The sequence below is a fragment of the Drosophila albomicans genome, chromosome 2R (assembly GCF_009650485.2).
Source record: "Drosophila albomicans strain 15112-1751.03 chromosome 2R, ASM965048v2, whole genome shotgun sequence".
Taxonomy (NCBI): Eukaryota; Metazoa; Arthropoda; class Insecta; order Diptera; family Drosophilidae; genus Drosophila; species Drosophila albomicans.
In genome coordinates, this window is record NC_047631.2 from 2884463 (window position 1) to 2899268 (window position 14806).

The 14806-nt window shown below is 39.2% G+C and overlaps 6 protein-coding genes across 8 annotated transcripts; 5 read left to right on the forward strand and 1 right to left on the reverse strand.

The window, feature by feature from the left end:
* The first annotated feature begins 151 nt into the window (after positions 1 to 151).
* Positions 152 to 1999, forward strand: LOC117576849 (protein Skeletor, isoforms D/E-like). Its single transcript, XM_034261941.1, has one exon. The coding sequence runs from the start codon at positions 152 to 154 to the stop codon at positions 1997 to 1999; it is 1848 nt and encodes a 615-aa protein (XP_034117832.1).
* Positions 2000 to 3337: 1338 nt separating this feature from the next.
* LOC117573636 (28S rRNA (cytosine-C(5))-methyltransferase) lies at positions 3338 to 6944 on the forward strand. Its single transcript, XM_034256944.2, has 5 exons — positions 3338 to 3509; positions 3580 to 3829; positions 4477 to 4974; positions 5030 to 5981; positions 6768 to 6944. Exons 1-4 carry the CDS (start codon positions 3387 to 3389, stop codon positions 5449 to 5451), a joined length of 1293 nt encoding a protein of 430 aa, XP_034112835.1. The 5' UTR covers positions 3338 to 3386; the 3' UTR covers positions 5452 to 5981; positions 6768 to 6944.
* Positions 3828 to 4451, forward strand: LOC117573639 (uncharacterized). Its single transcript, XM_034256949.2, has one exon. It carries the CDS (start codon positions 3902 to 3904, stop codon positions 4283 to 4285), a length of 384 nt encoding a protein of 127 aa, XP_034112840.1. The 5' UTR covers positions 3828 to 3901; the 3' UTR covers positions 4286 to 4451.
* LOC117573634 (mitochondrial import inner membrane translocase subunit TIM44) lies at positions 5836 to 10891 on the forward strand. 2 transcript variants are annotated; one of them, XM_034256942.2, is made up of 5 exons: positions 8171 to 8400; positions 8458 to 8506; positions 8655 to 8735; positions 8809 to 9346; positions 9405 to 10891. In XM_034256942.2, the coding sequence occupies exons 1-5, from the start codon at positions 8369 to 8371 to the stop codon at positions 10067 to 10069; spliced, it is 1365 nt and encodes a 454-aa protein (XP_034112833.1). In that variant the 5' UTR covers positions 8171 to 8368; the 3' UTR covers positions 10070 to 10891. The 2 variants fall into 2 exon arrangements, with proteins under 2 accessions (XP_034112834.1, XP_034112833.1); XM_034256943.2 differs by lacking the exons at positions 8171 to 8400; positions 8458 to 8506 and adding an exon at positions 5836 to 5981.
* On the forward strand, positions 5897 to 14535 carry LOC117573638 (uncharacterized). Of its 2 annotated transcripts, none has more exons than XM_034256948.2 (4): positions 5897 to 5981; positions 12510 to 12616; positions 13673 to 13986; positions 14065 to 14535. In XM_034256948.2, exons 1-4 carry the CDS (start codon positions 5969 to 5971, stop codon positions 14201 to 14203), a joined length of 573 nt encoding a protein of 190 aa, XP_034112839.1. In that variant the 5' UTR covers positions 5897 to 5968; the 3' UTR covers positions 14204 to 14535. The 2 variants fall into 2 exon arrangements, with proteins under 2 accessions (XP_034112839.1, XP_034112837.1); XM_034256946.2 differs by lacking the exon at positions 5897 to 5981 and adding an exon at positions 10981 to 11398.
* On the reverse strand, positions 5979 to 7933 carry LOC117573637 (protein nanos). The gene is made up of 4 exons (XM_034256945.2): positions 7625 to 7933; positions 7154 to 7541; positions 6560 to 6996; positions 5979 to 6500 (listed from the first exon to the last, which is right to left on the reverse strand). The coding sequence occupies exons 1-4, from the start codon at positions 7676 to 7678 to the stop codon at positions 6237 to 6239; spliced, it is 1143 nt and encodes a 380-aa protein (XP_034112836.1). The 5' UTR covers positions 7679 to 7933; the 3' UTR covers positions 5979 to 6236.
* Positions 14536 to 14806: the final 271 nt, after the last annotated feature.

The following is a 14806-nucleotide window of genomic DNA, read 5'->3' on the forward strand; positions in this document are numbered from 1 at the left end:
TGAAACTCAAACTCATTCATTGAAATCATCATCATCTCAAACATCCCCATCTTCGTCATCGGTCCATCCAAAACTGCCCATCTTTGCTGCTCCACATTCACCGTCTGTCATTGTCAACTCCCATTTGCATCAACGTCTCAAATATCCGTATATGCACCATGCAAATTTTCCACTGCCTCATGCATACGCACATGCACATCATCACCATCACAATACCCATTTGACCATACACCATCACAATCTTACTAGTAATATTCCAGCACTAGCACAGAAAACTATTAGCCTCTCGGAGTATCTTCGTCCTCCTCAAAACGCACCGCTGTTCCACCCCGTTAAGCTACCGGGACGTCGACCATACCCTGGCCCCCTTAAGAAGGTGCCCGCCTCCCGCCCTCTGCCTGGGCCAGGGTCAGGCACTGGCACCGTGCCTGTGCCTGTGCTATCACAGCAGCATTCTCCAATAGGTGGCATTCTGCCACAGTCATCGGTAATTGTCAATCATTATCATAAGCCAGTGCATGGACTGCTGAAGCCGTTCCTCAAAGAAAAACATTTCCCCATACAACCGATAGCCGCTTCAGTGCTTCTGTTGGGTCAGCCCACCGAGCTTAACGGAAAAGGTCAGCGCATTAAAGAAGCCATAGATCGTTTTAATGTTAAGGCAAAACCCATTGTTCCCGTCCCAGTCGCAGTCCCATATGTTGACCTCGAACCACAGGGATCTTATAAGAGTACCTCCCTCTTTAATGTAAATGGCAAAGTGGACCAGAAGCCACTCTTAACAATGAGCAACACAACCACGATAACAATACCACTTATCAAACACCCAATACCGGATGAGCCATCACCTCAACAAATTGCCAGCATGCGCCCAGCAATCAATCAGGGCTTCAAACCAGACTCAGTCGTCGTAGAAAGTGGATTTCGTCCAATCGTACGCAACGATGGCACCGGAGTGCAGTTACCGCAAGAGCTGATCGAACAGGTGGCCCATAGGCGCGAAGATCCTGGCACTGAAATCGATGAGGTCATGGAAACAGACACACTTTTCCTTACCACCCAGCAGGGTGGCAGTGAGACTCAGAGCTTTGAGCCTATTTTTATACCATCGCCACTTGACAGCACCAATGCCACCCGATTGACTACTTCCAATATGCCCCAAGCAGTTGTTGATCCAGTTGCTTCTGCATCGCCTTTAAAATTACCCTCCTCGGCACTGACTCACTCACTGCCATCGGCGGCTCAATTGCGTAAACCTTCTCTAGAAGAGCTCTTCCAAGAGAATAGTGATGATGCGGAGACTCTAACCGATGCCGCGGACCAAATGGAAGACGTACTACAAGCTACTAATCCGCCATTTGTGGTTTCAAAGGAGCAAAGCTCGGTTGAATTATTCGACGCACATTCAGACTACGACGATTTGGCCAACCTTTTCGCTACCGAGGAAGAAGAGAACCGGCAAGCGCATGCACAGGCACAAGATTCATTAGCTGATGATAATGAAACTGAACCAGATGACAAGATAGCGCAAGCTGCTGAACGCATTGACACATACTATTTACCACCAGATAATCGAAAGATCCCGCATGCCAGCATCCCCAGTGGGGCTGTGTACACTTTCGATGGCAAGTCTGTGGTGGACAGCACTCTTGTTTTGCCACCCAAACTGGATGCACCTGATGTAAGTCTATCACGGCACACAGACTACGGACTTACAGCATCAGAGAAGCTGGTTCGCACCACCCCTCAACTTGGTGTTTATCGTGGAGAATTACCAGAGGACTTCCTTTCAACATTGCAACCGGTGGGCCAGCCAGTGACGGACCTCACAAACGATCATAGGGTTGCCTTTGGTGCAAGCAGTACTTCTGTGCTTCCTGGTGCAGATAGCCCATATGAAACCCAATCGCCCTCATCACCACCATTAACATCATCCCTTCGACCCATATCAACCAAGTTGCACTTACTTAAGCCCGATATTAACAAGAATAGCACGTAGAGTTGGGCATACAGGTGTAAAATAGTTTAATTCATTGATTAGGTAAGCATTCTTAACTGCAAGCAGTTACCATTTGAATTTATACTCATAACCATTCAACATACATAAATATACAATAATCAATCCGTATTTAGATATAAGCTTCTCTAATAAAACTTATTATTTGACGCTTTAAATTTTAGCCAACCAACAATTTTACTTACACGACTAGTTAAGCTATGTTTATGTGTAATTTGCATTATAGTCGTTGCCTATGGAATAAAAATACTATGCATAGAAAATGTCCTATTTATTGCTTTATAACTGTACAATTTTTTAAATTGTTTAAGTTCTACATACTGATACTTCACTTTGCCGATATGAGAGCGGAATAATAGGTTGTCTATTTTTTCGCGTGTGAAACTGCTGATTTGGCATCCACACACAATCCCTAAATTTTTTTTTTTCTGGAAACTGCGGCTGTTTTTTATAGATGGAGTTGAGTATCTGTGAGGAGCATTTTAGTCTTGGTACATATTCCTTTTATGACAACTCACCAAATTTACATTTGTTTTTATACTAATTCTACCGAAAAGATTTTTATGATGATTACAATTATTTAGAAACCTTTTGAAATTAGGCGCCCATATTCTCGTAAGTTTGATTATATACGGGGGAAGTGTAACCAAGTAGCATTCTCTTTATTTTGGGATATACCATCATCATTAAAATGAACGTTTTAAGACAAATTGCGTATGGTCACACCACAACAATTACTACCATGTTTTTATGATATAAATTATATCCTATGTACCCAGGAAGAAGAACATTGAAGGCACTAAAAACAAAAAAACTTTAAATAATAAATGGAATATTTTTCGCAAGTTCCACAATTTTTAGAGTGACCGTTTTACCAACGACATTAAACTTGGCACGGAAATGGTGAAAACCAGAAATGTATGAGCACGCCACTCAAACATTTGCCATTTAAATAAATGCAATTGCCTATTTCTATGGCGACAATATCCCAAGCACATTTTATTGCAATTTCGTTGATTTTAAAGATCAGCACTTTTTTTCAATAAATTTACCAAAATACGGCCACCTTTTCAGAATCATTTTTTCATCACATATGATTCGGCTGTAATAAATTATAAAAAATCAATAATATTTTGCTCATTTTATTGATATATTTTTAATATAATAAAATATATAAAATTTATATAAATGTATAAATTTTAATAATTTTGACTATGTACCAAAATAAAACATATGATTGCTCATTTGAATTGAACCAGTGAGCAATACACAGAGAACATGTTCAGCGAACACAACTTGTTCTAGTTCGGACACTCATTGAGCAATCCAACACTACTACCATCTCTAATATACACACGTGATATACAACATGAGTAAATTCAATCATTCTGTGAAAGTGCCTACACAATATAAAGTTGCAGCTAAAATCTTGAGAACAGCTCTTGAGAAACAAAAATCAATAAAGTCGCTCATATTTGAGGAAAAGCATGCGGTACGCAATCAAACAATTATTTTAAATTACAATTTAGAAAAACTACCCGTGTTTTCCCACATAATCATAGCGTATCGGCAGCTTACACGCGGTGCTAAGGATTTATAGCGAGAACAGAGGCGCAGTTGATAGAGCTATTGAAGAATCGGGATTGCTGAAAGAAAACCCCAAGCTGGACTCCATTCTGGCCAAAGTGCTAGTTACAGAATTGATTTTTGGACGCGGACTGCTGAACGGGGACAGCAGACCAGTGCAAACAGTACGCACCTTTAAAGAGCGACTACAGCAGGCGATAAGTGGCACCGGATTCCAGAAGAAAGGCAGGTCCACTCAATCTGTATCTGTATTAGTATCTGTAACAGTATTAGTGTTAACTTGAATATTAAGAGAGCATGGGTAAGAAAACTAAAAGTCAGACTAAGACATTGCCCCCAAACGAGCAACAAGTAAAGCCAGAGCCAGATGGTTTGCAAGTATCGAATCCGCCTGCAGTGGAAGAGCAATCTATAGACAAGAGTGTAGAGGTATTTTTATGGCTATTTGCATATAGTGTTCTCATGTTTACGCTGCCTTTTCTGGGCTTTTATGGAGTGCGGAACTGGCTGGATGAATCGTTTCCCGACCTTGACACATTTCAAAAGAACTGCTACTCCGTGTTGACAGCTGTACTGGTTGTCAATGCCATTGTAGCTATGTATGTGCTCAAGGCCATTCGTGAAAAAGATCCTCCACCTCTGCCCGTTGAAGAAAATCAGGAAAGTAAGAAAGATCAGTAGATTTTACCAAATGTAATAAATACAAACGAAAGATTCGCAACAATCGTTTTGTATTTCTATTAAAAGAAGCGATTAAGAAAAGATCCTTCTGCTCTGCATGTAGGAGCAAGAAATATATATATAGAGTTTAACAAATGTAATAAAACCACACACAGAAGATTCTTAATACTCGTATTTCAATTAAAACACAGAACTCAATCCACGCTATGTACGCATCAATACAAATCTGCACAGCGTGCCCGAAGCCCTGGAGTATTTGGCACGCAACGAGTGGAGGCGCAAGGAATTTGATTCCGATATTTCATATGCTGATTTCTTAGCTGCTATACGCACACTGGAAGAGAATGAATTCATGATGGACCTCAACGTGGAGGGGGTGTTAATATTCCATCATAAAACTAGCCACTACTGGGCTTGTCATGATCTAGTTAAGAGCAAAATGTTTATATTGCAAAACAAGGCCACATGTTTGGCTGCTGAACTGCTAGCACCACCATCTGGGGCCACTGTGTTGGACATGTGCGCCGCTCCAGGCATGAAAACATTGCATATTTCCAATGTAATGAAGAACCAGGGTCGCATCTATGCCGTTGAGCAATCCAAAGACCGCTTTAAAGCTCTTTGCGATATAACAGAGCTAGCTGGCTGTAAGATAGTTAACCCTATACTTGCAGATGCTCTTACCATTGGTAAGTTGTACACATTATACACTATAGAGAATGACTAAATAAAGAGCATTTTTAGGTCCTGAGCAGTGTCCAGATGTCGAATATATTCTTGTGGATCCCAGCTGCTCGGGCAACGGAATGCAAAATCGTTTTAAAGTTTGTGAGGAACAGAAGGATGACAAACGTCTGTTCAAGCTCGCCGGATTACAAATTAAAATCCTGAGCCATGCAATGAGTGCTTTTCCCAATGTTAAGCGTATTGTTTATTGTACGTGCTCGCTTTGGAAGGAGGAGAATGAGCAAGTGGTTCAGCGTTGTCTCCAATTAAATCCTTCATTTAAGCTACTCAATTGCAAGAAAGCCCTGCGCAACAAGTGGACAAATGTTGGTGACAAAGAGTACGTTAAAATCGGTAAAAACTGTTTGTACTGCCTTCCGGATCAGGACCTTACTGACGGCATCTTCCTAGCAATGTTTGAGAAGGTTAATGAGGATTAAAGACATTCAAAATATGTAAACGAAAACTGTAAATTTACAAAAAAACTTTATTCGAGAGTTTTTTACATGTAATTTCAACTTCAACTTATATGAATTTATAATTATCGTGAACATTTACTATGTTCTTTGGCACTTTTATAAAAAAATATATATCTTTATCTATTCAATTAAATACGAGGTTGATTTTTGTACGCTTTGATGAAATGAACTAATAAATATATATAAACTCGTATATACATTTTACCATTTTTAACAAAATTAAAAAAGAACATATATAAAAAAATGCTTTGTTAATCAAATATGTGTCAACAATTTTAAAAACTTATACTGTGAAAACGTTGCCAACGAAAATATTCATTTTTTTTCTGTATCAAATATTCAAATTAAACGTTAAACTATTGGCATCGAAATTCAAGATTGATTTCTTTCAAAATTACTAGACCAATTTTGCAAATATGCTGGCAGAAAACAAAAAGCCAGTATTAAGACGTATTCATCGAACGATGCGATTTTACAAATGTTACGATATTGTAAGTATTAAATGCTATAGAACTACACGATTGTGTAAACGATATTCGAAGTTAAAATATCGAATTAGTTAGCATTATGGAAACTACTAATTTAAGATTTAAAAAAAAAAATATTTTCCATATAACGAATACGCGCCCCAGGCGCTAAGTGATTGCAGCTTATGATAAACTAGATAAATTGTGGTTTCTTAGACGATTGCGCATATATATTCATATATATGCTTGCGAGAAACTGCCAGAGTTTCTGACACATTTTTAAACCTTCATTTGCTGCTTGTAGTAGTTGCTTTTAGCCAGTCGAAATGATTCTGCCTTAATGGCATCCTCCATTGTGACGATGGGTTTCTTAGGGCAGTATTTTATGGTGTGTGCCGAGTCGCCCGAAGCTCCGCAAATTGGGCACACATAGGTCCTCAGCTTGGGGCACAACACACGTCCGAATGTGTCGCGCACTGAGTGGCTGTTGACCAAAGCCTCGGGTTCATTATTGTTCTCACAGAAAACACAGTGTCGGGAGACCTTCAGAAATAAGGCGAGATTGTAAATGACACTATCGTAGCTTCAGGTAAAAATCTTACCGAGTCCTTGGCCTTCGCATTAACGTAGCGCTTGTTCACCTTATTATTTGCAAAATTATTATGCACAACATTTTGATCCGGTGGCAGAGGTAAACCCGCTGCACACTTTTGACTGGTGGTAGTCATAGTTTGTCCAGCATTGTTTGTCACATTCGGTATGTAGGACATAGACATATTGCGCCACATATTATTTAACTGTTCTCTATAGTTGTTGAGACTCATCCAGTGGACAGCAGCCAAGGACGGCTGTACTGGAGCTGCTGCTGCTGCCATCGAATTACCAGCGGAAATGGTAAACTGTTGTGCTGGCAATGGCGATGGTGCTGGCATAGAGACTGAGCTTGGATTACTATACGGATACGGATTGCTCTCATCGCTCGCAAAGCCGTTGGCAGCAAATTCCTGCATTGCATCCTGTATAGATCCAGTGCCATTATCTGTAGACAATAAAACATAAAAAATATATACATATGTATATCGATCACTAAAGAAGTTATCGATTGGCCAAGCTAGCCTTCAAATCGTAAGTTGCAATTTCGTAATGATGACTGTACAGAAATATGCGAAGTGTCTCTAACCGTCCCGCTTACTCACCTGCATTGCAAGCTGTAAGAAGTGCAAACATTTTTAGGGAATGCGCTATCTCATCCTTCTGATGATGATTTGCAGCAGCTGCCGAAGCGGCCAAAGCCAACTGATGTTGAGCCAAGGCAAGTTGTTGTTGTTGCTGTTGTAGCAGCAAATGATATTGATACTGCCGCTGAAGCAACAGTGTGCTGGCAGCCTCCATGTTAAGCTTGTTTGCATTGTTGTTGTCCGACAGGAGAGGAAACTGAGTCGATGACATCGCAGTTGGATCTGAAGTCAATGGCGTGTTTGGTGGACTCAGTGTCGCCGATGAGACGGGTGGCGATAAGCTTTGTGTGGTTGTATCCAGGTACATATTGAGTCCCGCCAGACCATGAAAGGCTGAAAAATTATCCTGTACGCGAAATCAAACCACAAAATCAGAGAAATTCGTATAGTTTGGAAATATTAATAAAATTAACAATGGCGTTCACTAACAATTGGTCCAATGCCTTCCAGGCTGCTGCTGCTGACGCTATTACTACGGAACATGACGATTGCCAAAAATAATTGTTATTGGAATGTCAAAAGTGCCAAATGCCGTTATTGCTCTTTTCGTTTCGTTGTGCACAAACTTTGGCATAAATTTACACAATATGTATGAAGTTTTGCGTAAATCGAATTATTTGAAGTATTTATATGCGCTACTTCTTTTGATTTACGTTGTTCGTGTATTTACTTCAATTCACTTGTGCAAAAAAATTGGCGCGATCAATTTGTCAAAGCCCAAAGGATAGACACTGGCGCCAGTTACAAAAGCAAATAAACGAAATCCGAATACATACAATCGTTCTTATAGCTGAATTCCTGGAAGCCCAAGTAACGGTTTGCAACTGCGCGACACGCTCTTAAGAGTTGCCAGATGGTTGCATTCTTAACTACAAAAAAAAACAAAATTGAAGTGTATGCGCACCAAAAACAAAATCAACATAGCAGCTCAGACTTTCTTATCACTATATTATTAATTCTAAATATATCCTCTAAATACAGTTGTGGCGACTACATCGACCATCATACAATAAGTACACCACAAATTGCATACATTACAAAAATCTATTCAATTCACAATTCGAATTGATTGAATTGCGCTAAGCAGCCATCGTTGTCCATTCAAATTGCGTTGCGCAATACTACGTACTGTTCTGCCATCGTTTGCCAACACTGATTGCCGATAAACAGCTGATGTTGAGATTCTTATACGTGCGTGTTTCAGGGTGCGAATTACATAAATTTCGAAGTATTGTCGTTAGTTTTTAACGCATTATTCACAGAGCAAAAGTCCGACGAAAATCGTACTTAGTTGCAAAACCTTTTACCATGGTAGGTTCATACATTTTGGGCTAACGCATTGAGCAGAACTACCTATAAAATAGCCTGCACTTCACATGTGACCGTTTCGAGGTTAAAACTATGCTTTTGGAAGCAAGTCCAGCTAATCTTTTGCGTTTAAATCCTCTTCCCGTTGCAGTATAAGCTGTCGGCTATAGCGCGTGAGCGCGCCTGTTACATTACGTATCAATTGGCATCATATAATCTTCAGCAACAGCCGGTGAGTTATACACACCTACATATCTACATTTATACTAGTATCAGAATTATTCAAAGTGCTTTCCCCTTGATAGCAACGCCTCTACAGTGCCCCTGGACGCCGGCCCGGTTTCTTCTCGCAATTCATTGATAATGTGCGCACCGAAATGGATAAAAACAAGGAGATGAAGGACAGCATCAAAAAGTTTCGCGAAGAAGCCCAGAAACTGGAACAATCGGATGCCCTTAAGTCAGCCCGGCAAAAGTTTAACATCGTCGAGTCGGAGGCTCAAAAATCATCTAGCATATTGAAAGAGCAACTGGGCGCAATCAAGGAGAAAGTTGGCGATGTCATTGATGATGCTTCCAAATCTGATTTGGCCAAAAAGGTTTCCGAAGAGCTTTCGAAAACTGCGAAAGGCGTCAGTGATACGATAACAGATACGAGCGGTAAACTGGGACAATCCGGCGCCTTTCAAGCTATTTCGGATACGACAAAAATGATCAAAAAGGAAATGAACGAGACGAGTATAGAGAGTCGTGTCTATAGATCGCCGGTTCAGTTGCGGAAACGTGTCCAAATCGATATGGCAGACAGTTCTCGTGTTGTAGAAGCAAATACGGAAGCAACAGGTTCACTAGCTACATTCAATTAGGTTAAAAAAAAAATAACGAATTATTTAATTTGCAGGATTGGAACTTCACAAGGATTCAAAATTCTACCAGTCTTGGGAGAACTTTAAGAACAATAACACCTATGTGAACAAAGTTCTCGACTGGAAAGTTAAGTACGATGAATCTGAAAATCCTGTCATCAGAGCCTCCCGTCTACTTACTGACAAGGTCTCTGATGTAATGGGAGGTTTATTCTCAAAGACCGAACTGTCTGAGACGATGACTGAACTGGTTAAAATCGATCCAAACTTTGATCAGAAACAGTTTTTGCATGACTGCGAAAAGGATATCATACCCAATGTTCTAGAGGCCATTGTACGCGGTGATCTTGAGATCCTTAAGGATTGGTGCTTCGAGAGCACGTACAACATAATTGCTACACCTATAACACAAGCGAAAAAGTCTGGCCTGTATCTGGACTCGAAAATCCTGGACATTGAGAACATTGAGCTCGCCATGGGCAAAGTCATGGAGCAGGGCCCAGTGCTAATTATTACGTTCCAAGCGCAGCAAATAATGTGTGTGCGCGACCAGAAGGCTCAAGTTGTCGAAGGCCACCCTGAGAAAGTGATGCGTGTCCACTACGTTTGGGTGCTTTGCCGCGATCGGAATGAGCTCAATCCCAAGGCTGCTTGGCGGCTTATGGAACTGTCGGCAAACAGTCAGGAGCAGTTTGTTTAGTAGCATGCGCAGTGCGCCTATTTACCTCGTAAGCAGTTTCTAAGTTTCTCATAAATCCCCTGCCCCCCAGACACTAGACAGACTCTCGACAGAACAAACACTACTTAACCGTAGAAGTAGGTTTTAGATACGTGCACAAGTTTCGCTCTTATAACCATAACCAACCCCACTTAGAAAGACAGAAGTCGCTGGCATGTTCTGCTTTTATTTTGCAAGCTTGCCGAGCCAGAGCTGCTGATCGGCTTCTCTTCTCATCTGTGTTTCAGCAGATTACTGGCTTGGTTGCTTGCTTGCTAATAGACCTGACCATGCGACTCTGGCGGACCTCGTCAGTCATCGGTCATCGTCAGCCACAATTCACCCTGACTGACCGCCCATTCGGGCTGTTATATTCGTTGTATATTTTAAATTATCTAGTTATCTGCTGTATAAGATCCTGATAGATTGGGCCGGACCTCAGTGTGCAGTGTGGCTGGCGGCGCTCGAATACCGAACCGAAAGTGTATGGCCCAAAATTTAAAACGTTAAAGCTAAAAGTGAAAGCAATTTAGTAATTTTTAAGTCAAATTGTTGAGTATAGAAGATTTGTTACGTATTTTAAACTATTTGTATATACATTATATATAAAAATTGTCTAACCACTATCTCGGTTCTGAACATAAATTCAGTGTATCGAAAAGCTAAAACAAACGAAGAAGCCACATTCACAAAACAGCCACACAATAAATTTGTAAAACCAGAACGTAAAATGTTGCTACACGTTAATAGTCTTGCAACAAATAAAAATGTACAAAAAATGTATGAAATCGCAATGTCAAATAATTGTAGTTTATATGTTACTACTGGTTCATGCACTGAATCAATTTATAGTCGGTATAAACGACGTTGAACCGGTTAAGATATCCAGAGAGTAAAGTATGTCTCTTAATTTTACTCACTCTCAACTGGGATTTAACTTTGAACTTGACGCACGCTCTCTGTGCTGCAAAAGCTTTATCATTGCTCGCTAAGAGAGTTTTTGCTCAGTCTTAAAACACAACTCGATCGAAACGCACACGTCGTGAACTTCTCGGACTTCAACGTGTTGGTTTACTCATAAAGTGCTTTATACATAAATTCATTTGAGAGAGTGGTTATTCCAACACTTACTCACCTGGCTAAAATTGTAGCTAACGACAGAGCTGAGTATATTGAATTTACGTGCGGGTGATAAGCGAATTAATACACTGTTGATGGTAAAAAGTGTGCTGCAAAATAAAATCAAAATGCGTGTCCATAAAAGTTTATCATTCTGTTGTCTGTTAATTTTGGTGCTGCTCTCTGTTTTCTGTAAGTATATTCAAGTGCTCATATGAGTCTCTATGTATAAGTACAATCCAAGAGGAATTGACTACTTAATTGACTAAAGGAGATACAGCGTCTCAGTTTTAAATTGGGGCTTGACGCGAACATTGAAAACTAGTTTTCAATGCAGACTGAACTGAAGCGAGGCAAGACAACAAAAAGCCAGCAATGACACTGTTGGACGAACTGATGGTCATGTAGAGTTACCCTTTGCCTCAACTGTTGACTTAAGCGTTAAGTGCCTCGGCCTGGCTTGAGTCCGAAGCCACTGCGAAAGACAAGTTTATAGCGTATAAATAACGGTTTTTAGAATGCAAACAACCATAAGAAGAGGGGTCATAAAACTATAAATCGACTCTTCAAGGTCTGCTTTGTGGAATAAGGGATTCGCCAAATTGAACAATATTGTGTTTGTACAGTATATGTCCAAGTATGGTAGCTATATCAATTTTCTTCTAAAGTTACTCCAATTTAGGTTTGATAAGGAATTGCAAGTGATAACGCATGGCAATAACGTTGATAGCAAAATAGATTTTTTAAGTAAATTGAAAGGTACAAGATTGATAATGAATGCAAACAACATAATTTCTACGAAAATAAATGACACTTTTTTAGGGAAACTTTAAACAAAGAATGGAATTTTTGCAAAAAAAAAAAAAAAAAAACTTAATTTTTGCGCATTACTGGCGAGTTTTATTTGCGACTTTGTATGTGAGCAGTATGCAAGTGTGAGTAATAGTCTTGTTTGTTGTTTTAGGCTTTAAGCTTGCCTGGTTGATTTTGTCGTTTCCACACATTTAGCTGATTTGTTTGCTGTCAAGTGGCCTTAAAAAATAAAAATGATAGCTTCTGATAAGCAGCTGGGAATGTATCTTGTTGAGAGTTTCGTAATTTTGGGGAAGGGTAAACATTTGACTGACCCACTAAATAAAGGTGTGAGGTTTATTAACGCCGCAAAATTGATCAAATAATTCAGTCATCAGTAAATTAATTATATAGATAAACACATTAGTTAACAGGAAGACGTATTTGAAAAGCAGCAAAATTTGAAGTCATGATCCTCATATTTGCGTTTGTTGTTGTTGTTTTTTTATAGCCCATGCCAAGTCTTTGAAAGAGGAGTTAAGCAACGCTGATGCAGTGCCAAGTCTTCCGAGTGGCCAGGGACCCAAAAATAAAACAGCTGTCACTGCTGGTGAAGAGGTAAGCAAATCATTTCAAGAGAAACAGAGAAAATCTTAACAAAACTCGGTTGTCACCCAAAATCAATGACGCATTCCACCTTAAATTTTATACATAATGCATATACATACATATGTACATACACACACACATACATACAAGTACATATGTATAAAAGGGTCCGAAAATGAAATACGAGACGATGGCTATGCAGTTGGGGCATTTTTATTTATAAACAGAACCGGAAATTTGTATTTATTTTCACTTTGATTAAATGCAAGAACCATAAGAAAGACACGTGCGTTGTTTGCCTTACGAGTTTGAGGCCCAAACACACGCAACATTTGCATAAAATTAAAGACAAGTGACAAGAGGCCTCGCTAAAAATGATTATAGCGTCTTAGTCACGAAATTCCAAAAAATGGGGTTATAATTGAAACTGACAATTCGATCGTCAGACAGACAACAAGCCAGCGTATTGAGGGATTTTTTATATTGGTGGATGCCCCGCGTATTTACCTTAACCGCAATATTTGACTCGTCGTCATTGATTGTGACTCATGCTGGAGCAATGAAAATCTCAATCTAAATTCTAAGCAATTCTGTGACGTTTTAATACTTGCCAGGTTTGTTTGTCATCGTGTGGAATGCTATCCAACTTGATCAAACACTATTTACTCGTTAAACTTTCCCCGTCTATTGTAACTTAAGGCTTAGACATTTAATTTGCTATAATGAAAGGCAGTTGTTTATGCTTGACATTTAAGATTTATACGACAATAACGAAATTCCGATATATGGCTAGAAAGTATAAGCACTAGTGCCGCGGATATTGAATATCATTATATACAGATACATAACAAATAGCTTATATCATGTATTACATGCAGATGATCTCAATTAATTGTAAATTAGTGCATAATTTTTTACCTTGGGTATTATGCAAACAGTATATATATACATTTTTTTTAAAATTATTTCGGTATAAAATCACAAACCAAGAAAAAGTTCTTATTCTTATTAATTATAAATATTAAAATTAAATTCTTAATTATGTTATGTTATGTAATTTTTCAGTTAAACACTGCAACCAATCTAGTGCTAGCGGGAAACTACAAATATGATGTGGAAATTCTGGAGTCTGGAGACGATGAGAGTGAAGATACAGAACGTGACAGCAGCGAGGAACGAGAGGAGCGCTTTAAGGGTCACGGTGTGTTCAACCCAGACCCCGAGACTTTTGTGGCCGAAAACATTGAGATGACATCCGTGGATGTGAATGCAAGTGCTATTAGTGAAAGCCATATGCTGCTTAGCATTATACTTGTGGTGGTAGCTCTGGTATCGGTTTGTCTCTATGCTGGACTGGTTATATGGCGATCGCACTTGGAGTGAGTGACATTTTAATATGGTGTTAATAATTGAAGTTAATTTCGAAAGTGCTAATTTATGCTAACATTATTTAACAGGCAACGCTATGGCATGCGCGAGAGACTTGTCAACCGGGATGTGGATGACGTGGAGGGCGTTGAAGATACGGACTATCGGGTGGTATATCCCCACACACTTAGCCCCTACGCACCTACAACTACAACGACTCATTCGTAGTCGCATAATCTGTTGTCAGAGTTTCAGTTACGCTTAAGTTTGTTTTAAATTGCACTTGATAAAACCGTTAATTGAGCGTATGACGAATATGAATTAATTTACACTCACACACCTGTGTATTGTCATGTTCTCTCATGTGCATTGCAAATTCTCAATTAACTACATACAGTCACACATCAAAACAAATATTAAAGGTCATTTTAGAATACTTGATCAACTGAACATGCCAATTAGTTATAAGTGTCTGTGATATTGTTCTAAATAAAAGCTCTTTGCACAAAATGCTAAGAGCCAAGAATTAAAATATATTATAATAAACAAATTTATCTACATATGTATGTGTATATTTTATTATTTTCATAAACTACTAATACAAGTTCTGGGGACCGATGTATTTACCTTGAAACTGCAAAGTAAAAACCTCTTTGGTAGTGTTTTTCTAAATATGTTTTGCATAAAAACAATGTTCTTTATTTGTATAGGGGACTGGAACTGGAATTGTAAATTATAAATAGAATATTGATTCATTAAACATCTGGAGCACCTTCATCAAAATTTTTAAAAATATGTTCCAAAATTCTATTTTTTTTAACCGAGGTAACG

Excerpts from the sequence above, each read along its gene's own strand:
- LOC117576849 (XM_034261941.1), top strand. The coding sequence starts at position 152 with ATGCACCATGCAAATTTTCCACTGCCTCATGCATACGCACATGCACAT.
- LOC117573636 (XM_034256944.2), top strand. The coding sequence starts at position 3,387 with ATGAGTAAATTCAATCATTCTGTGAAAGTGCCTACACAATATAAAGTT. Across the intron at positions 3,510-3,579 it reads TATTTGAGGAAAAGCATGCG|CGTATCGGCAGCTTACACGC; the intron begins GTACGCAATCAA and ends ACATAATCATAG. Across the intron at positions 3,830-4,476 it reads CACCGGATTCCAGAAGAAAG|AACTCAATCCACGCTATGTA; the intron begins GCAGGTCCACTC and ends ATTAAAACACAG.
- LOC117573639 (XM_034256949.2), top strand. The coding sequence starts at position 3,902 with ATGGGTAAGAAAACTAAAAGTCAGACTAAGACATTGCCCCCAAACGAG.
- LOC117573637 (XM_034256945.2), bottom strand. The coding sequence starts at position 7,678 with ATGTTCCGTAGTAATAGCGTCAGCAGCAGCAGCCTGGAAGGCATTGGA. Across the intron at positions 7,542-7,624 it reads TGGAAGGCATTGGACCAATT|GATAATTTTTCAGCCTTTCA; the intron begins GTTAGTGAACGC and ends TTTCGCGTACAG. Across the intron at positions 6,501-6,559 it reads ATGCGAAGGCCAAGGACTCG|GTCTCCCGACACTGTGTTTT; the intron begins GTAAGATTTTTA and ends TTATTTCTGAAG.
- LOC117573634 (XM_034256942.2), top strand. The coding sequence starts at position 8,369 with ATGTTGAGATTCTTATACGTGCGTGTTTCAGG. Across the intron at positions 8,401-8,457 it reads TTATACGTGCGTGTTTCAGG|AGCAAAAGTCCGACGAAAAT; the intron begins GTGCGAATTACA and ends CATTATTCACAG. Across the intron at positions 8,507-8,654 it reads TTGCAAAACCTTTTACCATG|TATAAGCTGTCGGCTATAGC; the intron begins GTAGGTTCATAC and ends TTCCCGTTGCAG.
- LOC117573638 (XM_034256946.2), top strand. The coding sequence starts at position 11,302 with ATGGTAAAAAGTGTGCTGCAAAATAAAATCAAAATGCGTGTCCATAAA. Across the intron at positions 11,399-12,509 it reads GGTGCTGCTCTCTGTTTTCT|CCCATGCCAAGTCTTTGAAA; the intron begins GTAAGTATATTC and ends GTTTTTTTATAG. Across the intron at positions 13,987-14,064 it reads ATATGGCGATCGCACTTGGA|GCAACGCTATGGCATGCGCG; the intron begins GTGAGTGACATT and ends ATTATTTAACAG.